The sequence below is a fragment of the Bubalus bubalis genome, chromosome 1 (genome assembly GCF_019923935.1).
Source record: "Bubalus bubalis isolate 160015118507 breed Murrah chromosome 1, NDDB_SH_1, whole genome shotgun sequence".
NCBI classification, from domain to species: Eukaryota; Metazoa; Chordata; class Mammalia; order Artiodactyla; family Bovidae; genus Bubalus; species Bubalus bubalis.
This window is the reverse complement of record NC_059157.1, coordinates 197,417,567-197,440,109: the sequence shown is the minus strand read 5'-3', so window position 1 is coordinate 197,440,109 and position 22,543 is coordinate 197,417,567. Positions and strand designations below refer to the sequence as shown.

Sequence of the window (22,543 nt, the reverse complement as noted above, 5' to 3'; positions counted from 1 at the left end):
ATACAAACCTGCTTGCCCTACACAGATCGTGTAAAGTAAAGACCTTGCTACAATGCTGTCTTCTCTGTTTACCTTTTACTTCCTAAGTCAACTTCTAGCATTGAAAACTAAAGCCACAGACAAACAAGACCTGGGTTTTACTGCAAGATGCTGCCACCTCTTGATTACAGAATAGAGTCCATCCTGAATTACTTCTCAGGAAGCTGTCTTCACTGACCCATGGCCATCCAGAAATGGAGCAGAATTCTGAGTAAATAGGGCATAGTCGTGCTTTTCCTGGATTGTTGTTCAGCCGCTCAGTCACGTCTGACTCTTTGTGACTCCATTGGAGTGCAGCACGCCAGGCTTCCCTGTCCTTCACTATCTCCTGGAATCTGCTCAAACTCGTGTGCATTGAGTTGGTAATGCCATCCAACCATCTCATCCTCTGTCACCCCCGTCTCCTCCTGCCCTCAGCCTTTCCCAACCTTTTCCAATGAGTGGCTCTCAAAATGTGGTTCCCGGACCAGCAATTTCAGCACCACTGGGAAGTCTGTTAGGAATGCACATTTTGGGGCCCCACCCTTGACCTCTTGAGAGAAGAAACTGAGGTGGATTCTTGCAGTTTCTGGTTTAACAAGCCTACCAGGTTGTTCTGATACATGTTCAAATTTGAGAACTCCTGCTCTGAATAGGAATTCTAGTGTAATTAAGTATTCAAAACTATTATTAAGTATTCAAAACTTATTATTCAGAACTATAATTGATCAACTCAAATGTATTCCTATGAGTATAGTGGAATAATACCGAAATTCTACAGAGTAGATTTTTAAATGAGGGAAGTTAGTGAGGTTTCTATACTAGCTATGATCCTCATATAGTTCATGGATTTTTACTTTTATTAAGGAACTTCTTGAATATCAAATCTTAATCATATGCTTATGTGTAACATGCACAGTCCATTTATTCAGTCTTGATTCTTTAATTATTTTTAAGAATAAACATGGCTTGTTCTTTAGCCTTGTCTCTTTTTTAGGTTGATATCTGTGCAGAAGAATTGGGGAATAATGTAAGGCCTGCTGTGACCTTGCTTGGAGACATAAATGCTGTCACTAAACAGGTGAGCGCTTTCGCCCAGGTTCTAGTTTATGTGGCTTGGTCTCAACTGAAGTCAGTTCTTGGGAATGTTTCACTTGGTAACAGGTCTTTTAATATCTAAAATAAAATTTATGATAGAAAGCTATTCTTAAATATAACTATACAACTTGGTAAATCCAACTCCTTATATATAGATCATTTGTATGTAAGTAAGTTAAGCATTTTTTAAATGAGTGACAATTTGAAGGCATTTGTTTGGCAAACTGATCCAGCTATCTGAAAGATTATTATACAGCTTCCAGAGGAACTGAACTTAGAGCCAAGAAATGGCTTTACCTACTGGAAAAAATTCTAGCTTAGTGTTTCTTTTGGCAATAAAGATATTTTTACTCTTCAAGCTGTTACCAGTGACTTATCCAGATTCTTATTATTTGTATGTAATTTATACATTTCACTGTGACAGGAGATAAAATATAGCACATTTATCACTTGACTTTGGATATAAATTAGTGTCATAGTCATCGTTACACAAAATTAGGGTGTGATCCCAACCACATATTAAAACACTCCGGAGCATTTGATCTGTATCATGGGAATCCCTAGGTATTAGGGCTCCGAACCTTCTTGCCCAGGTTCTTTGATTTTCCTTCTAGTGTCAAACGGAGAGGAGGACTTATGAACGCCCCTCCCTGTGATGTGTGCTTGGGGTATCACCTCTGTTTTGTCTTATGGGATCCCAGCTTCTGGCAGAGGTTGTCATTGAACTAAGCAGAGGCTTTCTGTGGAACCTGTTTATCTTCCATCAGTCGTTTACTGCCAAGAGGCAGAGTGATGTGAAAGGTAGGCTAGTGTTAGCTGTGTTGTCTTCTTTAGAAGAGATTTTTATGCTAATATGATTTAAGCTTATTTTCAAAAAGGAAAGAAAAAATTTCTTTTTTTTTTAGCTTTTAGAACAATTTGATAAAGCACCATGGCAGTATCCTCCTGAGAGCGAGTGGTGGAAAGTTCTGAGAGAAAAAATGAAGAGCAATGAAGCTTTATCCAAGGTAATACGGGACCCACTGAAATTCAAGAACGCTGCAGGTCTGTGGTTGTTAGTTCTGTCATAGCATGCATACATATGCATCCCTAAAATCACCGTGCATAAGATACACACACACACTCACACATTCATGTATGTATTATGATAAATACAGCACCTGAGTTTCTTATGAAAGTGCGCACCGGAAGGGTTACTGGTTGTGAGTTACCGCGAAGCGGAGGAAAGTGGGGATCTGACACTGGACAGAGCGGTAAGAGTCCGTGTGGATGGCTGGGGCTCCTTAGCCTCAGTTTGAGCTTGGTACCAAATCACAGGAGATCTTTTGGAACCTTAAATGCTGGGGCATGTTGGGGCATGTTTTTCTGCCTTTAAGGTGTAAGTTCTTTAAGGTATTCATTTAAATAAATGTTTCATCAAAATTGAAAATGTGATCTAATGTATAGCCACCTTTTTCTTTTTTTTATTTCAATTTTATTAAGGTATAAAATTATAAAGTAAAGTGTATCATGGTACTTTGGTATACATGCACACTGTGAAAGAATTCTCCCTATCTAGTTAATTAACACATCCATCACCTCACTTTTATGTTACCTTACGGTATGTTATGCTGCTGTGTTCTGTTCTGTTCTGTCATTGAGACCATTTGTAGCCTTCTTTTTCAATTGAAATTTTTGTTATCACTGCTGGAAATTCTTTCGCAACTTCCTCATCTGTGCTCATGGCTTTACCTGGTAGCTGAACGCTTTGGAAATTGTAGTAACATGAAATTACCAAACCGTCCACTGTTAGCCCAAAAACGTACCACTTCAGCAGGATTCTTCAGTTTCTGTTTAAAGTCTTTACTTACTGATAGTGTTTTCTCTTTGATTGTGGGAAGGTTGTTCCAATTTTCCCCCCCTCCCCGCACTGTTCTATGTCTTCCTCTGCATCTCGGTTCAGCTGGGTGCAGTTTTCTGTGTTTGTGTAGTGTTTCTAACTGATAGAATCATGCATAAGCAAATATGAAATTCCAGCTATACTCATTGTTCCCTAATATATCAGTTGTCTTGGAATAAATTTGCATTTTCCAAACAAGTAGAGTTGATTCTTTCTTTGGAATTTTAATCAGTGTCTGTTTCTTCTATCAAGAGCCAGTCACATTTCTTTTTCCCGAATGATATTGTGATTAATTCCTTCTTTTCTGTAGGAATCACCTTGGTTTAAGATAGAAGGATCTTCCCTGTCTTCTCTGGTGCAGGAGTATAGGAGGATCCCTCATCCGTCTTGGGTATAATCTCCAGCAAATTAAAGTGGTCCAGGTGAAGAAGCAGTGCTGGGACCAGATGGGGCTCTGCTGCTGATACTCTTAAAGGCATTTGGCCAGACAAGGCCCTTGACCTTGCTGTCTCCTCCTCCATTCAGAGACCCTCCGGAGTAGTGGGTGAAGCATAGCCCCTTTCCAGTGCTGTGTGTAGGGAAGGACTAGACCTTCAGATTTTCTAAAACCCCAACTTCATTTTTTATTTTTAGTATAAGGCCATATTTTATACGAAAATCTTCTAGAATAAAATTTTCACTTTTTTTCTAAGGCAGTGTTTTCCTGAAAGTGCTCAAATAAGACCGTTTAGTTTCGCTTAACGTAGTGTTTTTAGCTGTCTTTACTATGGGACGTCTTGGTCTTTAATATGCTACTGTGCATTGTGGATCTTCAGGAAGAGGGATATTTCCTGGCTTATTTGATTGTGTCCCAAATTGGAACTGGGACCTGTTTTGCTTGGCCTATTCTCTAGGACTGTATACAAGTCAGACAGCTTCTCAGAGTGATCATCTGATGGCCATTTGGGAATTTCATAGCTTACATTAGGTTGATGAAAAAGTGATCACAGTTTTGGACTGTTAAATTTTAAATCATTATAACTAGGCTCGAACACATCTTTATTAATCAAAATAGGACCCGTTACAATTAACACATTTTTGCCAACAAGAAATAAGTTTGTTTATGCCTGTAGCATGAAAATCCATGCTTTGGGATTCAGTGAACTCTTGAAAAGCATTTTCTACCTCCTGTTGGTTATGGAAGCATTTTCCCTGTGAAAAGTTGTCAAGATGCTTGAAGATGTGGTAGTTGGTTGGCAAGAAGTCAGGTGAACGTGGCGGGTGAAGCAAAACTTCACAGCCCATGGGCTGTGTGGCATGTGGTTGGGCGGTGTCCTGGAGAAGAATTAGGCCCGTTCTGTTGATCAGTACCAGCTGCGGGTGTTGCAGTTTTCAGTGCATCTCATCGATTTGCTGAGCATACTTCTCAGATGTAATGGTTTCACTGGGATTCAGAAAGCTGTAGTGGATCAGATGGGCAGCAGACCACCAGACAGTGACCATGACTTTTTTTTGTTGCAAGTTTGGCTTTGGGAAGAGTTTTGGAGCTTCTTCTCAGTCCAGCCACTGAGCTGGTCATCGCCAGTTGTCATGTACAATCTACTTTTTGTCTCACGTCACAGTCCAATCAAAAAAGGGTTTATTGTTGTTGCATAGAATAAGAAAGGACAACACTTGAAAATGACAATTTTTTTGATTTTTGGTCACCTCATGAGGCACCCACTTAGGTTTTTTGCCTTTGCAATTTGCTTCAAGTGCCAAACGACTGTAGAACGGTCGACATTGAGCTTTTGGACAATGTCTCAGGTAGGGCATCAGCTTACAGTCAGCTTCAGTGGTTGCTCTCGGTTGGTCACTGTCGCTTCTGATGGCTGGCTGCTGCACTCCTCGTCGTCAAGGCTCTTGTCTCCTTTGCAAAACTTTCTGCACCACCGCTGCAGCGTGCACTTGTGAGCATCTCCTGGGCCAAACGCGTTGACGTTGTGAGTTTTCTCTGCTGCTTTATGACCCGTTTTGAACTCGAATAAGAAAATTGCTTGGACTTGCGTTTTGTCCTAACATCGTTTGCCTAGTCTAAAATAAATATAAAATAAACAGCAAGTAATGTCATAAGCAGAAAAGCACAAAGTGAGAAAAGCACATGAAAATGATGTGTAACAAAACCACATTTATTTAAGAATGTATTCCAATGTTGAACAGCAAAGTTCAGCAGTACAAAACCACAGTTATTTTTGCACCAACCTAAATAGTTGTTGCAAATCAGTTTGAAAGTAGCTTATTGATGATTTTTATTCTCATTGTGTCCTAATCTAATTTGATTATATTTCCTTCTAATATTTTAGGAATTAGCTTCCAAAAAATCTCTGCCCATGAACTATTACACAGTATTCTACCATGTTCAAGAACAACTACCCAGAGACTGTTTTGTGGTGAGTGAAGGAGCAAATACTATGGATATTGGGCGTACTGTGCTTCAAAACTACCTTCCTCGCCACAGGTAAGGCTTCCAAGAAAGGAATTATAATGAAATAATGCATTCAATTAGAAACGACAAAAAGCAAATTAATAAAAACATTTGAAAATTCTATGTGTCCGTAAGGACATACTTCATAAATGTATTTTTAGTAAAGGTTTTGGAGCACTTCTGTGCTTGGTATGAGACTGACAAGCTGCCTGTTGCACTAAAGAGGCAACTTAAAAAACACTTGCTCCTTAGAAGTAAAGCTATGACAAACCTATAGCATATTAAAAACCAGAGACATCACTTTGTCACCAAAGATGTGTATAGTCAAAGCTGTGGTTTTTCCAGTGAGAGTTGGACCATAAAGAAGGCTGAGTGCCAAAAAATTGATGCTTTCAAATTGTGGTGCTGGAGAAGACTATGAGAGTCCCTTGGACTGCAAGGAGATCAAACCAGTCAATCTTAGGGGAATTCAACCCTGCATATTCATTGGAAGGACTGATGCTGAAGCTGAAGCTCCAATACTTTGGCCACCTGATGTGAAGAACCAACTTACTGGAAAAGACACTGCTGCTGGGAAAGGTTGAAGGCAAAAGGAGAAGGGACTGGCAGAGGATAAGATGGTTAGGTAGCATCACTAACTTGATGGACATGAATTTGAATAAACTCTGGAAAATAGTATAGAACAGAGGAGCCTGGCATTCTGCAGTCCATAGGGTCAAACTTGACTTAGCGACTGAACAGCAATGCTTGGTGTGCCCTGAGGTCATGTGATAATTTGTGTACTCAGTGTTCTGAGGATATATTCACAGTCTTCCAAGCAATCATAGGTGATTTTTCCCATTCATTCTGCTTATCCACAACAAATTAGTTTCTCACAGTCTTAAAACTTAATAATAAGGAGGATGTTTTTATTGTTCTTTATTGTTCCATGAGCCATGTGGATATGACTAGATTTGTGCCAACCCCACCATCTGTGATATGCCCGGAGAGTTTCATTTTAGCTCTGTTCCCCAACAGACTTGATGCTGGTACTTTTGGAACAATGGGAGTCGGTTTGGGATTTGCCATTGCAGCTGCCATAGTGGCTAAAGATAGAAACCCCGGGCAGCGGGTCATCTGTGTGGAAGGAGACAGTGCATTTGGATTTTCTGGCATGGAAGTAGAAACCATCTGCAGGTAAAAAAGCATCCTGAATCAGGGCATTTCTTTCTCTGAAATATGAAAAATTATACCCAAGACCCACTTGCCTAATGCAAAACAGGGGAGTAGTTTTTAGGTCACTGAAAAAAGTTCTGGTCTGAGAAACTCTTGATTTCTTTGGGGAGATAGCAGAGCTTGGTGGTTAAGAGCACAGCCTCTGGGTCAGATGGCCTGGATTATTTAAATGCTGGCTGTTCCACCAAGACCCAAAATAAGTCTCTTAACCAAATTTCAGTCTCCTCTAAAACAGGAATAGGAATCGTACTAGTTTCTACCTTAAAGGACAGTTGTGAGGAACAGTTGAAGTAATCTAGGTGCTTCAGGGGGTGGATTAAATATGGAAGGTGTCATTCTTGTTAGCGCCCAGATCTGTGAAAACCAAGGTTCAGAAAAACTCAGTGATTTGTCCAAGGTACACAGCTGCATAGTGGTAGGACCAGTCTGCCAACCACTAACCTTTCACTCTTTCTACCGCTCCATGATATTTCTGTTAATAATTTGATAATCTTTATTAGGGTTTCCCTGATAGCTCAGAGTGTAAAGAGTCTGCCTGCAGTGCAAGAGGCTGGGGTTCCATCCCCGGGTCAGAAAGATCCCCTGGAGAAGGGCATGGCAGCCCACTCCAGTCATCTTGCCTGGAGAATCCCATGGACAGAGGAGCCCGGCAGGCTACAGTCCATGGAGTCGCAAAAAGTCAGACACAACTGAGCGACTTTCACTTTCACTAGGATAACAAATGCTTAATTTTTAGTCTTATCCCAATACTACAAAAAAGCTTATGGAAAACTATCCATTTTCAAGTTAAAATTTTAATCCAATTAAAAGAAATTGCTTTCGAATGGAAAATGATTTCCTTTATATTTTGCTCTCAATTTTAGGTACAACTTGCCAATTGTACTTTTGGTGGTGAATAATAATGGAATTTATCAAGGTTTTGATACAGATAGTTGGAAGGAAATGTTAAAATTTGGAGATGCTACTACAGTGTAAGTAACCCGGAATAACATATATTTACTTTTCTCATCGAGTTTAATCTCTGTTTAAAAAGTGTGCTGTACCGGAATGTGCCTGCGTGGTGTAAGTATTGCTTCTTTCCATGGCTGGCTGCTCTATAGGGCAGGAGCTCTGTCTGCATGGTTCCTTTTCACACAACCATCCTTGATTGGCATTTCAATGAGCAGTTTATTATCAGGGAGCCACTGAAGTCTCAGGTGAATGAGTTTGATATCTAAGCCTTGTTAACAAAAAACTTATTGCAAAATGCTCCTAGTCCTGTTATTCCTACTGTACAATATAGGAATATAGATGTTTACATATTATTTATGATACAGAGGTCTTCCTTCCTTTTACCGCGCTAAATTTTGGTCATTGATGCCAGAATCACACTGAGACAGTACTGTGGCTGGCTGTGGGATGTGAGAGATGTGAATCTAGCAGCAGGGCATGGGTATGTTTCTTAAGCCTTGCTGACTTTGTTGTTTTGTTGTGATTTGCTGTTTTGTAGTAATCACTCCTTTTTTATTTTTTTTTATGAGGAAAGGGATTCATAATAATTGATGGTATAGCTTACACTGTCCAGCAAGGTAGCTACTAGCCACATATGGCTGTTTAAATTAAAAATTCAGTTCCTCTTTTTAATCAGTCACATTTAAAGTGCTCAGAGCAGCAGGTCACTAGTAGCTACTGTATTGGACAGAACAGATATAAAAATTTCCATCATCATGGAAAGTTCATTAGACATTGTCACATCAGTTCAGTTCCATTCAGTCGCTCAGTCATGTCCGACTCTTTGCGACCCCATGAAGCGCAGACGCCAGGCCTCCCTGTCCATCACCAACTCCCAGAGTTCACTCAGACTCACATCCATCAAGTCAGTGATGCCATCCAGCCATCTCATCCTCTGTCGTCCCCGTCTCCTCCTGCCCCCAATCCCTCCCAGCATCAGAGTCTTTTCCAATGAGTCAACTCTTCGCATGAGGTGGCCAAAGTACTGGAGTTTCAGCTTTAGCATCATTCCTTCCAAAGAAATCCCAGGGCTGATCTCCTTCAGAATGGACTGGTTGGATCTCCTTGCAGTCCAAGGGACTCTCAAGAGTCTTCTCCAACACCACAGTTCAAAAGCATCAATTCTTTGGCGCTCAGCTTTCTTCACAGTCCAACTCTCACATCCATACATGACCACTGGAAAAACCATAGCCTTGACTAGATGGACCTTTGTTGGCAAAGTAATGTCTAGACAATAAAAAATGTATGGAAAGTTTAATGTACAGGCATCTCAGTTTACATATGCCTTTCAGTTTAGCTGAAATTTTCCCACAAATTATTTCAGACAATCTTTTCTATTGACTATGACCTTCTTTTTCAGGGCCCCTCCAATGTGTCTTCTGCCCCACTCACATTATGAGCACATCATGACTGCATTTGGAGGCAAAGGATATTTTGTACAAACACCAGAAGAACTCCAGAAAACCCTGAGGCAGAGCCTGGCAGACACAACTAATCCTTCCCTTATCAACATCATGATTGAGCCACAAGGCACGCGGAAAGCCCAGGTAAAGGCAATTGCTAAGCAGAAGGCAGAAATGCATCTCTCAGCCCACCCCCAAAAGTATCTACCAAATAGAACACCCTCTTATTTACAGAGTTCTGTGTAAACCATTTCTGAGTTTGTCACTGTCATCTGTTTGCTCAATGAGTATTTGTTAAGATAGGTATTAGATGTGCTATGTCAGGTGCTAAGAATAGCCTAGTGAGCAAAGCTAGGCTCGGTTCTCACCTCATGGAGTTTATTGTCCAGTCAGAAAGTACAGTCCGTCGTCACCTCTCAACTAGAATATATCACAGTAAAGTGAGACAATTTCTCTGAAGGAAAGAAACCCAGTTCTGAATAAACATAAAACAAAGGAATCCAAGAAGTTGTGGAGGAAAGGGAACCTTCCTACCCTATTGATGGGGGTGTAAAGTGGTGCAGCCACTGTGGAAAACAGTATGGAAGTTCCTCAAAAAAGTAAAAACAGAGTTGCCATATGATCCAGCAGTCCTGCTCCTGGACATGTATCTGATGCAAACCATAATTTGAAAAGATACATGCACCCCAGTGTTCACTGCAGCATTATTTGGAATAATGAAGACATGGAAGCAACCTAAATGTCCATCAAGAGATTAATAGATAAAAACGTAGTACCTGTATACAATGAAATATTACTCAGCTGTAAAAGGAACAAAATTATGCCATTTGCAGCAACATGGGTGGACCTAGAGATTATCATATTAAGTGAAGTAAGTCAGAAAGAGACAAATACTGTCTGGTATCATTTGTAAGTGGAATCTAAAATTTGACACAAATGAACTTACCTGTGAAACAGAAGCAGACTGATACAGAGAACAGATTTGTGGTTGCCACGGGGGAGGGCGAGACGGAAGGGATGGATTGGGAGTTTAGGATCAGCAGGTGCAAACTATTATATATAAAATAGGTAGGCAACAGAGTCCTACTGTATAACACAGGGAACTATGTTCAAAAGTCTATTATAAGCCATAATGGAAAAGAATATGAAAAAGGATATCTATATACATGTATAATGGAATCACTTTGCTATTCAGCAAAAATTCACACAACATTGTAAATCAACGAAGTATACTTCAATAAAATAAATTTGAAAACAAGCAAAAAAACCCACAAAGGAATTCAGTTTATACTGGAGTCACCAGGAAGTCTTCTCAGAAGTGATGCTTAAACTGAGAGCTGAAGGATAAGTAAGGAAGTAGGACATGCTCAGCAAAGAAGCGAGAAGGCTGTGCACAGGCTGTTTAGCAGGACAGAGCGTGGCAAGTCCAGGAAACTGAAAGAAGGCCAAAGTGGCCGGAAGGCAGAGGGTGGATATAGCCTCAATAGGATAGGAGATTATATAATAGGGTAATTTGGGCAATTATATTCAAAGTTACTTTGGCCTCTAAAGCAAAACTGCAGTATAGACTATACCAGTAAAATAAATGATAAAGTTTATAGTCTTGCTCCTCTTCCATTACAGATTAAGTTGCTTTTCATTCTTTGTACTTTGATCCTGGTCCAGCTACTTTTGCTTTCTCTTATATACCTGGCCTTCAAGCTTACACCTTGCATATCAACTGTTGTTTTCACTGTTTTGTATATTTTTTCAAGGAGTTTTTGTCTTGGTTCTTTATACATCTGCTGTTAGATTTTTTTTCTGTTTTGAACAAGACAGTGGACAAATGGGCAAAATGGACACCTGGTAGTAAATGAAATGTAAATTAACTTATTTGGAATCTAGGAAATATATAGAATTATACTGAAATTCTGTTTTCATAAAACAGATAACAAGGACTTTGGTAAAAGGAATAAAGGGGAACTACAAAACAGCCAGAAAAGAACAAAATGGCAATAAGTACATACCTATCAGTAATTACTTTAAATATTAATGTATTAAGTTCTTGAATCAAAATAAATAGAGTAGCTGAATGGATAAAAGATACATCTATATGCTGCCTATAAGAGACTCACTTCAGTTATAAGAACACAGACTGAAAATAAAGAGATGGAAAAAAATAATTCGTGCAAATAGAAACCAGATGAAAGCTAGAGTAGCTGTACTTCTATCAGATAAAATAGACTTCAGAACAAAAGACTGTAGTAAGAGAAAAGAAGGGCATTGTTTAATGATAAAGGAGTCAGTCCAACAAAAAGACATAATGTTTATAAATATGCATATGACATAGGAAAGTACACGCATACACATGGATATAAAGCAAATACTTACAGACCTAAAGAGAAAGAAACATCAGTATAATAATATTCGGGAACTTTAACATCCACTTACAACGACATTTTCGAGTGCATCGCTGGCGAGGCATCACGCCTGGCGCATTACAACAAGCGCTCGACTATCACATCCAGGGAGATCCAGACCGCCGTGCGCTTGCTGCTACCTGGGGAGCTGGCCAAGCACGCTGTGTCCGAGGGCACTAAGGCTGTCACCAAGTATACCATCTCCAAGTAAATATAATATGCCTAGCCGCTGTTAACGGAGAAGGCAATGGCACCCCACTCCAGTACTCTTGCCTGGAAAATCCCATGGACAGAGGAGCCTGGTGGGCTGTAGTCCATGGGGTCGCACAGAGTCAGACACGACTGAGCGACTTCACTTTCACTTTGCATCAGTGATAGCTTATCCAGACACAAATCAGTTAGAAAACATCAGCCTTCTATGACACATTTGAACAGATGGACTTAACTGACTGAAAACATTTCAGTATACACTTACATGACAAATATTGGCCACAGGTGTTAGTTTCTGCAAAAACTCCCCAGTCAATAACGTATGTATTCAGAACATTCCTTTCAAAAACAGCAGTATACACATTCTTTTCAAGTGCACATGAAACATTCTCCAGAATAGATCATATGTTAGGACACAAAACAAATCTTTATAAATTTAAGAATAAAACCATACAAAGCATCTTTTTCAGCCACCATAGTGTGAAACTTGAAATCTATTACAAAAGAAAACTAGAAAATGTGGAGCTGAAACAACATGTTACTGAGCAGCAAAGGGGTCGAAGAATAAATTTTAAAATAATTTAAATGAAAATGGAAATAAAATATATCAAAATTTATGGGATGCAGCAAAAGCAGGTCTCAGAAGTTCATAGCAATAAAAGCCTACCTCAAAAAACAAGAAAAATTTCAAACAACCTGACTTTACACTTCAAGAAACTAGGGGGAGGAAAGCCCAAAATTGTTAGAAGGAAGGAAATAACAAAGATCAGAGCACATGTAAATGAAATAGAGTCTAAAAACACAGTAGAAAAGATTGATGTAACTTAACTCTGGTTCTTTGAATAGTTAAAACTGACACAACTTTAGGTAGAATCAGCAAGAATAAAGGAAGAGGACTCAAAATCAGAAATAAAAGATGAGCCATTACAACTGATACTGTGGAAATATAAAAATTCATAGAGACTACTATGAACAATATGTACTAATAAATTTGGCAACCTAAAATATATGGATAAATTCCTAGAAACATGTAAACTACCAAGACCAAATCATGAAGAAATAAAAAATTTGAACAGACTGATTAGTAGTTAGAAGATTGAATTCGTAATCAAAACCTCTGAAACAAAAGTCCAGGACCAGGTGGCTTCATTGGTGAATTCTACCAAACATTCAAAGCAGAATTAATATCAGTTCTTCTCAAATTCTTCCAGAAGATAAAGGAGGAAAGAACACTTGTGAAGTCATTTTTACAAGGCCAAATTTACCTCGATAACCAAGACCAGACAAGGATACCACAAGAAAAGAAAATTATCCTTGATGAACATAGATTTAAAAACCTTAATAAAATATTAGCAAACCAAATTCAGCAATACATTAAAAAATTATATTGTATGATAAACTAGGGTTTATTCCAGGTATTTAAAAACAGTTGCTATCTACAAATCAGTCATTGTGGTACACTACATTAACAAAATGAAGGATAAAAATAATATGATCATCTCAATAGATGTTGTTGTAGTTCAGTCACTCAGTCCTATTCAACTCTTTGCAACCCCATGGACTTCCCTGTCCTTCACCATCTCCTGGAGCGTGCTCACACTCATGTCCATTAAGTCAGTGATTCCATCCAACCATTTCATCTTCTGTCACCCTCTTCTCCTCCTACCTTCAGTCTTTTCCAGCTTCCGGGTCTTTTCTAATAAATCAGCTCTTTGCATCAGGTGGCCAAAATATTGGAGTTTCAGCTTCAGCATCAGTCCTTCCAGTGAATATTCAGGATTGATTTCCTTTAGGATTGACTGGTTTGATCTTGCAGTCCAAGGGACTTTCAAGAGTCTTCTGTAGCACCATAGTTCAAAAGCATCAATTCTTTGGCGCTCAACTTTCTTTATGGTCTAATTCTCACATCCATACATGACTAGTGGAAAAAACATAGCTTTGACGTAGATGGACGTTTGTTGGCAAAGTAATGTCTCTGCTTTTTAATATGCTGTCTAGGTTTATCATAGCATTTCTTTCAGGGAGCAAGCCTCTTTCAATTTCATGGCTGTAGTCACCATCTGCAGTGATTTTGGAGCCCAAGAAAATAAAGTCTGTCACTGTTTCTCTTGTTTCCCCATCTATTTGCCATGAACTGCTAGGAAAGATTGAGGGCAGGAGGAGAAGGGGATGACAGAGGATGAGATGGTTGGATGGCATCACTGACTCAATGGACATGGGTTTGGGTGGACTCCGGGAGTTGGTGATGGACAGGGAAGCCTGGTGTGCTGCGGTTCATGGGGTCTCAAAGAGTCAGACACGATTGAGCGACTGAACTGAACTGATGGGACTGGATGCCATAATCTTAGTTTTTTGAATGTTGAGTTTTAAGCCAGCTTTTTCTCTCTCTTCTTTCACCTTCATCAAGAGGCTCTTTAATTCCTCTTTGCTTTCTGCCATAAGGGTGGTGTCATCTACATATCTGAGGTTATTGATATTTCTCCTGGCAATCTTGATTCCAGCTTGTGCTTCATCCAGCCCAGTATTTCACATGATGTTCTCTGCATATAAGTTGAATAAGCAGGGTGACAGTATACAGCCTTTATATACTCCTTTCCCAACTTGGAACCAGTATTCCATTGTTCCATGTCCAATTCTAACTGTTGCTCATTGACCTGAATACAGATTTCTCAGGAGGTAGGTAAGCTGATCTGGTATTCTCATCTCCTTAAGGATGTTTCATAGTTTGTTGTGATCCACACAGTCAAAGGCTTTAGCGTTGTCATTAAAACAGAAGTAGATGATTTTATGAAATTCGCTTTCTTTTTCTATGATTCCAGCGGATGTTGGCAATTTGATCTCTGGTTCCTCTGCCTTTTCTAAATCCAGCTTGAACATCTGGAAGTTCTCAATTCACATACTGTTGAAGCCTGGCTTGAAGAATTTTGAGCATGCTTTTGCTAGCATATGAAATGAATGCAACTGTGTGATAGTTTGAACATTTCTTGGCATTTCCCTTCTTTGGTACTAGAATGAAAACTGACCTTTTCTGCTCCTGTGGCCACCACTGAGTTTTCCAAATTTGCTGGACTGTTGAGTGCTGTACTTTCACAGCATCATCTTTTAGGATTTGAAATAGCTCAACTGGAATTCTATCACCTCCACTAGCTTTGTTTGTAGTGATGTTTCCTAAGGCCCACTTGACTTCACACTCCAAGATGTCTGGCTGTAGGTGAGAGATCACACCTTTGTGGTTATCTGGATCATAAAGATCTTTTTTGTATAGTTCTTCTGTGTAGTCTTGCCACCTCTTCTTAATACCTTCTGCTTCTGTTAGGTCCATACCGTTTCTGTCTTTTATTGTGCCTGTCTTTGCATGAAATATTTCATTGGTATCTCTCATTTTCTTGAAGAGATCTCTGGTCTTTCTCATTCTGTTGTTTTCCTCTATTTCTTTGCACTGATCACTTAGGAAGCTTTTCTTATCTCTCCTTGCTATTCTTTGGAACTCTGCATTCAGATGATTTTATCTTTCCTTTTCTCCTTTGCCTTTCACTTTTCTTCTTTTCTCAGCTATTTGTAAGGCCTCCTCAGACAACTATTTTGCCTTCTTGTATTTCTTTTTCTTGGGGATGATTTTGATCACCACCTCTTATACAATGTTATGAACCTCCATCCATAGTTCTTCAGGTACTCTATCAGATCTAATTCCTTGAATCTATTTGTTACTTCCACTGTATAATCATAAGGGGTTTTATTTAGGTCATACCTGAATGGTCTAGTGGTTTTCCCTAGTTCAATTTAAGTCTGAATTTTGCAATAAGGAATTCATGATCTGAGTCACAGCTCCTGGTCTTGTTTTTGCTGACTGTATAGAGCTTCTCCATCTTTGGCTGCAAAGAATATAATCAATCTAATTTCGGTATTGACCATCTGGTGATGTCCATGTGTAGCATCTTTTCTTATGTTGCTGGAAGAGGGTGTTTGCTATGACCAGTGCATTCTCTTGGCAAAACTCTGTTAGCCTTTGCCCTGCTTCATTTTGTACTCAAGGCCAAACTTGCCTGTTACACCAGGTATCTCTTGACTTCCTACTTTTACCTTCCAGTACCCTATAATGAAAAGGACATCTTTTGGGGGTGTTAGTTCTAGAAGGTCTTGTAGGTCTTCATATCTCGGTTCAGACTTCAGCTTCTTTAGCATTGGTGGTCTGGGCATGGACTTGGATTACTATGATATTGCAGGTTTGCCTTGGAAACGGACAGAGATCATTCTGTCATTTTTGAGACTGCACCCAAGTACTGCATTTCAGACTCTTTTGTTGCCTATGAGGGCCACTCCATTTCTTCTAAGGAATTCTTGCCCATAGTAGTAGATATATTGGTTATCTGAGTTAAATTCACGCATTCTAGTCCATGTTAGCTCAGTGAGTCCTAAAATGGTTTGTAAATACACACAATGGGTTATTATTTAGCCATAAAAAGGATGGAGTCTTAGCACTGCAACAACGTGGGTCGGACTTGAATACGTTGTGCTGAGTGACTCAAGTCAGAGAGAGACAAGTGTCATATGACCTCACGTACGGAGCCCCAAACAAACAAAAACCCCAGCTCATAGGTGCAGAAAATGGGTCAGTGGTCACCAGAGTTGGTGGGTGGGGAGTGGGCAAAATGGCCTATGGGGGTCAAAAGGTACAAACTTCCAGTTATAAATATAAGTCTTTGGAGATGTAATGAACAGCATGATAACTGTAGTTAATAATACTGTGTTGCATATTTGAAAGTTGGTAACTGAACAGCTATTAAAAGTTCTCATTACAGTAAACATTTTTGTGACTATATATAGTGATGGGTGTTAGCTAGATTTGTTGTGATCATTTTTTGATATGTACAAATATCAGGTCATTATGTTGTACACCTGAAATGAGTATAACATGTGTGTGTGTGTTAGTCACTCGGTTGTGTCAGACTCTGCAATCCCATGGATGTAGCCTGCCAGGCTCCTCTGTCTATGGAATTCTCCAGACACAAATACCAGAGTGGGTTGCCATTTTCTCCTCCAGGGGATCTTCCTGACCCAGGGATCGAACCCATGATTCATGTCTCCTACATTGGCAGGCGGGTTGTTTACCACTGATGCCACCTGGGAAGTCCCTGAAATAAATGTAATGTTATGAGTCAATAACAGGGCGTTCCCAGTGGCTCAGTGGTAAAGAATCTGCCTGCAGTTCAGGGGCCACGGGAGGTGCAGATTTGATCCCTGAGTCAGGAAGATCCGCTGGAGGAATGTATGGCATCCCACTCCAGTATTTCTGTCTGGATAATTCCATAGACAGAGGAACCTGGTGGGCCACAGTCCATAGGGTCGCAGAGAGTGAAGCATGACTGAAGTGACTTAGCATGCAAGTGTGTCAATTATACTTCAACTAAAATTTAAAAACAGGGAGAGAAAGGCTTTGGCATAGCCTCTCATAGGCTCTTCTCATAGCAGAGAGAAGAAATACTTAAGAAGAAGCATGGTGATGGGGATGGTGAGCACAGAAAGACTAGGCCAGAAAGATGATGAGGTAGGTGGGGTTAGCACAGTTTACACGAAGCAGGCAGCCAGTCTGTTTGAAGGTAGGGTTTTCAACGTTCAGAATCTGCTAGGTACCTTTGTGGGTTTATTGATTACCTTGGAAAGAAAGTCTTTGTTCAAATAATTCCTACTCGCTAGACACCCAATAGATAGGTTTTAAAATCCCATGTCCTTTTGTCTAGCTGAGCACCTACTTCCAGTAGCTGGGGTGTTAGTGTTGCAGCCAAGAGCCCCTCCTCCTGGCATCAGAGCATCAGAGCACTAAGGGCTAAAGCCCTGGTAAGCGCGGTCAGAGCACACAGACAAAGCAGACTGGTGTTAGTCACAGGAGGGCCCTGACTGACTGTCCTTCCTCTGCTACCACACTCACCTTTCTAAGTGATCTGCTTCTGATGGTCTGTTGTGGGTTCTCTATGAACCTGGAGGGTATTGCTGGAGAAATATAGCCTCTTACTTCCTCTTTTATAATTCCATGAGGATTATCCTTGTATTTTTTTGCATCTACCACTTCAACATATGTATCTTTATTCCAGTAGAATTCCACTTATATTACAGTTTCTAAGCTGTTTACTTTTCATTGATTAATTATGTGTCCTTTGCCATTTGTCATTTTTTAAAAATAAAGTACAGTTGATTTGCAGTACCATGTTAGTTTTATGTATACAACATAGTGATTTTTATAGACTACACTCCATTTAAAGTTATTATAAAATATTGGCTATATTCCCTATGTGTGTTAGTCGCTTAGTCATGTCTGACTCTTTGCGACCCCACAGACTGTAGCCCACCAGGCTTCTCTGTACGTGGAATTCTCCAGGCAAGAATACTGGAGTGGATTGCCATTCCCTTCTCCAGAGGAACTTCCCAACCCAGGAATCGAACCCTGGTTTTCTGCATGGCAGGCAGATTCTTTACCGTTTGAGCTACAGGGAAGTCTATTCCTATGTTGTGCAATATATCCTTGTAGCTTAGTTACTTTATACAGAGTAATTTGTATCTCTGAATCTCATACCCCATCTCATCCCTCCGCCTGTCCTTCTCCCCACTGGTGACCACTAGTTTCTTTCTATATGTTTAAGTCTGAAAAGATAACATGCACCCCAGTGTTCAGAGCAACATTATTTACAATAGCTAAGATATGGAAGTAACCTAAGTGTCCATCAACCAATAAATGGATGAAGCAGATTCTTGTATGGGCTTCCCCGGTGATTCAGTGGTAAAGAACCTGCCTGCCAATGCAGGAGACATGGGTTCAGTCCCTGATCTGGGAAGATTGGACATGCCACGGAGCAACAAAGCCCATGAGCCACAACCACTGAGTCTGTGCTCCAGAGCCTGGGAGCTGCAACTGCTGAGCCTGCGGGCTGTGACTGCTGACGCCCGTGCGGCTCAGAGCCTGTGCGGCTCAGAGCCCGTGCTCCACAGCGGGAGGAGCCACTGTAACGAGAGCCCACACTCTGCAACTAGAGAGGAGCCCTCGTTTGCTGCATCTAGAGAAAGGCCTGTGCAGCAGTGAAGACCCAGCGCAGCCATAAATAAATGAATAAATAAATTTTTTAAAAGATGTGATATACATGTACAATACAATACTATTCAACCATAAAAAAGGAGATCCCATGATCTGCAACAATGTGGATGGACCTAGAGGATATTATTCTTCGTGACATAAGTCAGACAGAGAAAGGAAAAGAGAAGTGACACTGTGTATTGTCACTTGTGGAATCTAAAATAAAACGAATGAATGTAACTGTGAGAAAAGAAACAGACTCAGATACAGAGAACAGACTGGTGGTCACCATTTATCACTGATTCATGGTGTAGCGGGCTGCTTGCTGTATAGGGAGGACCTAATCTCTGCAGTTGCTGGTGTCCAGGCTCTGTGGGTAGGATAGTTTCTGTCCTGGGAAAGGCTTCCATGCACTGCTGTTTCTACCAAAGTTCTGCTTAGATGTGGGAGCTTGGTCCTCTTTCCTCCTTCATCTCCTCCTTTTTTAAAAAATTAATTTTTATTGGAGTATAGTTGGTTTATTGTGTTGTGTTGGTTTCTGCTGTTCAGCAAAATTAACAGTTATACATATATCCATTCTTTTTTAGATTCTCTTCCCATGTAGGTCACTACATAATATGGGTAGAGTTCCCTGTGTGATACAGTAGGTTCTCATTAGTTACCTGTTTTATATATAGTAGTGTTTATATGTCAATCCCTATCTCCCAGTTTCTTCCCTCCCCCACCATGCCTTTTTCCCCTTGGTAACCATAAGTTGGCAAGAATACACAGAAGAACTATACAAAAAAGGCCTTAATGACCTGGATAACCATGGTAGTGTCATCACTCACCTAGAGCCAGACATCCTGGAGTGTGAAGTCAAGTGGGCCTTAGGAAGCATCACTACGAACAGAGCTAGTGGAGGTGATGGAATTCCACCTGAGCTATTTCAGATCTTAAAAGAAGATGCTGTTAAAGTACTGCACTCAGTATGCTAGCAAATTTGGAAAACTCAGCAGTGGCCACAGGACTGGAAAAGGTCAGTTTTCATTCTAAACCCAAAGAAGGGCAATGCCAAAGAATGTTCAAACTATCGCACAGTTGCACTCATTTCACAAGCTAGCAAGTTAATGCTCAAATCCTTCCAGCTATGCTTCAACAGTATGTGAACTGAAAACTTCCACGTGTACTAGCTTGATTTGGAAAAGGCAGATAATCAAATTGCCAACATCCATTGGGTGATAGAAAAAGCAAGGGAATTCCAAAAAAACATCTACCCCTGCTTCATTGACTATGCTAAAGCCTTTGACTATGGATCACAACAAACTGTGGGAAATTCTTAAAGAGATGGGAATACCAGACCGCTTTACCTACCTCTTGAGAAACATATATGCAGGTCAAGAAGCAACAGTTAGAACCAGACATGGAATAACAAACTGGTTCGAAATTGGGGAGGGAGTGTGTCAAGGCTTGTCACCCTGTTTATTTAACTTATATATGGAGTACATCATGCAAAATGCTGGGCTGGATGAAGCACAAGCTGAAATCAAGATTGCTGGGAGAAATATCAATAACCTCAGATATGCAGATTACACCACCTTCATGACAGAAAGGGAACAGGAACTAAAGAGCCTCTTGATGAAGTTGAAAGAGGAGAGTGAAAAAGCTGGCTTAAAACTCAGCATTCAAAAAACTAAGATCATGGCATCCAGTCCCATCACTTCATGGCAAATAGATGGGAAACAATGGAAACATTGACAGACCATTTTCTTGGGCTCCAAAATCACTGTGGATGGTGACTGCAGCTATTAAATTAAAAGACGCTTGCTCCTTGGAACAAAAGCTATGACAAAGCATATTAAAAAGCAGAGACATTACTTTGTTGACAAAGGTCCATCTAGTCAAAGCTATGGTTTTTCCAGTAGTCATGTGCAGATGTGAGAGTTGGACCTTAAAGATAGCTGAGCGCCAAAGAATTGATGCTTTCAAACTGTGGTGTTGGAGAAGATGCTTGAGAGTCCCTTGGACTGCAAGGAGATCCAACCAGTCCATCCTAAAGGAAATCATTCCTGAGTGTTCATTGGAAGGACTGATGCTGAAGCTCAAGCTCCAATACTTTGGCCACCTGATGTGAAGAGCTGATTCATTGGAAAAGACCCTGATGCTGGGAAAGATTGAAGGTGGGAGGAGAAGGGGACGACAGAGGATGAGATGGTTGGATGGCATCACTGACTCGATGGATGTGAGTATGAGCAAGCTCCGGGAGATGGTGATGGACAGGGGGGCCTGGTGTATACTGCAGTCCATGGGGTCACAAAGTTGGACACAACTGAGCGACTGAACAATGACAAACCATAAGTTTGTTTTCTACATATTTCTGTTTTGTAGTATTTCTGCTGCTTTCATACTCTATAGTTTTTTTGTCTGCCCTGATTACTATTAATGGGGCAAGATTCAGAAAGTGATATTAGGTTGTTTTGTAGGAAGAGACAGAAGATTGACTAAATAGATTTTTAACTCCTTTTTAGGAAAAGCTGTAGATCAAAGACAAAACTTATTTACCCCCACTGTGGCTATTGTCATTATAATGGGACTTTTGGATTTTAGAGCAAGCAAGATAGGATATAGTTTGATGTAGTTATTTCTTTTGACTGAATATTTGTTTCTTTTCTTTTTCTAGGATTTTCACTGGCTGACCCAGTCTAATCTGTAAAGATGCCAATGAATGACTTGAAGAGTTTTCTCTTTCCTATAAGATGGAATTTTATTTTTCAAAACAAAATTACTATAATCTTAAAATCGTCATGCAAAAATTAAATAAAACATTTCTAAGTGACATTTTATAGTGTAGGAATTGATTAAAAATATAAAAAGCTACCAGAATCCTACCACAGAAATAACCATTTACAGATGGAAGAAGGGGTTAATTACATTGTATTGTGACTACCTAACTGTTGAATTACACGTCAGTATTCTTTTAAATGAATCCCTTCTTAACATCACATATCTTTAGAAACCTCTTCAGACAAAAAACAGTTTCAAGAACTGTATACTGAGAGGCATGTTGAGTGAGTTGGAGTACCTGGACTATTTCTGCCTCATGGTTTATCCACTGAGCACTTCGTACGTTAGTCTGCCCAGTGTCTGATGGGGCTTGTTCTACACTATAAGTTGTGTGTTTGTTTTCTTTTTCTGGAAAGAACTTACCAAGCCAAAGGAGAAGTCACATCACACCCAAACTAATAATTTCAGGGTATATTTGGATTATCAACCTCAGTTTATGTGTACCACATTGAGAGCAACAATCAGCAGCCTTAATATATAGAGAACTCTTGTTGATAAGAAAACTGTTAATGCACTAGTCAGAAAATGGGCAAAGGGCATGAATGTATAATTAATAGAAAAAAGCAAATGATCAATCAGAGTATGAGTATGAATACAAATGAGTATGTAAGTTAAACTTAAAAACCTCTTTTATACCCCAGCTCCTCGGCAAAGCACTTTTAAAATTATAGTTTTCAGCATTTGGTGAGGGTGAAATGAAGAGTGGAGCACTGTGCCAAAATTGGTGCAAATTTCACTGAGGGATTCTAGCAGTGTTTGTATTCACAATCATAAAATGTTCATACCCCATAACTTTTGATCCAGTGGGCATATTTCAAGAATGTATTTTAAAGAAATAATGAAATATTTGGTCAAATATTTATTTATATGCCCCTTCAGCATGGCTTTGTTTAGGAACAACCCCAGTGTTTAATGATAAGACATTGGTTATATAAGTTATGGTTTTTCAACATCATAAAATAAAAATTATGTTGAAGAGAATGTTTATTAATGGAAAAATAA

At 39.8% G+C, this 22,543-nt stretch overlaps 1 protein-coding gene across 1 annotated transcript in view; it reads left to right on the top strand.

The window, feature by feature from the left end:
- Window positions 1–21,533, top strand: part of HACL1 (2-hydroxyacyl-CoA lyase 1) — a 37,121-nt gene extending 15,588 nt beyond the window's left edge. The window contains exons 11-17 of the mRNA XM_006048728.4: window positions 1,016–1,099; window positions 2,022–2,123; window positions 5,317–5,471; window positions 6,456–6,614; window positions 7,517–7,624; window positions 9,004–9,190; window positions 21,378–21,533. Of these exons, the coding sequence (XP_006048790.1) occupies window positions 1,016–1,099; window positions 2,022–2,123; window positions 5,317–5,471; window positions 6,456–6,614; window positions 7,517–7,624; window positions 9,004–9,190; window positions 21,378–21,410 (828 nt within the window). The 3' untranslated portion in view covers window positions 21,411–21,533. The remainder of the gene's footprint in view (window positions 1–1,015; window positions 1,100–2,021; window positions 2,124–5,316; window positions 5,472–6,455; window positions 6,615–7,516; window positions 7,625–9,003; window positions 9,191–21,377) is intronic.
- The last annotated feature ends 1,010 nt before the right edge of the window (window positions 21,534–22,543 follow it).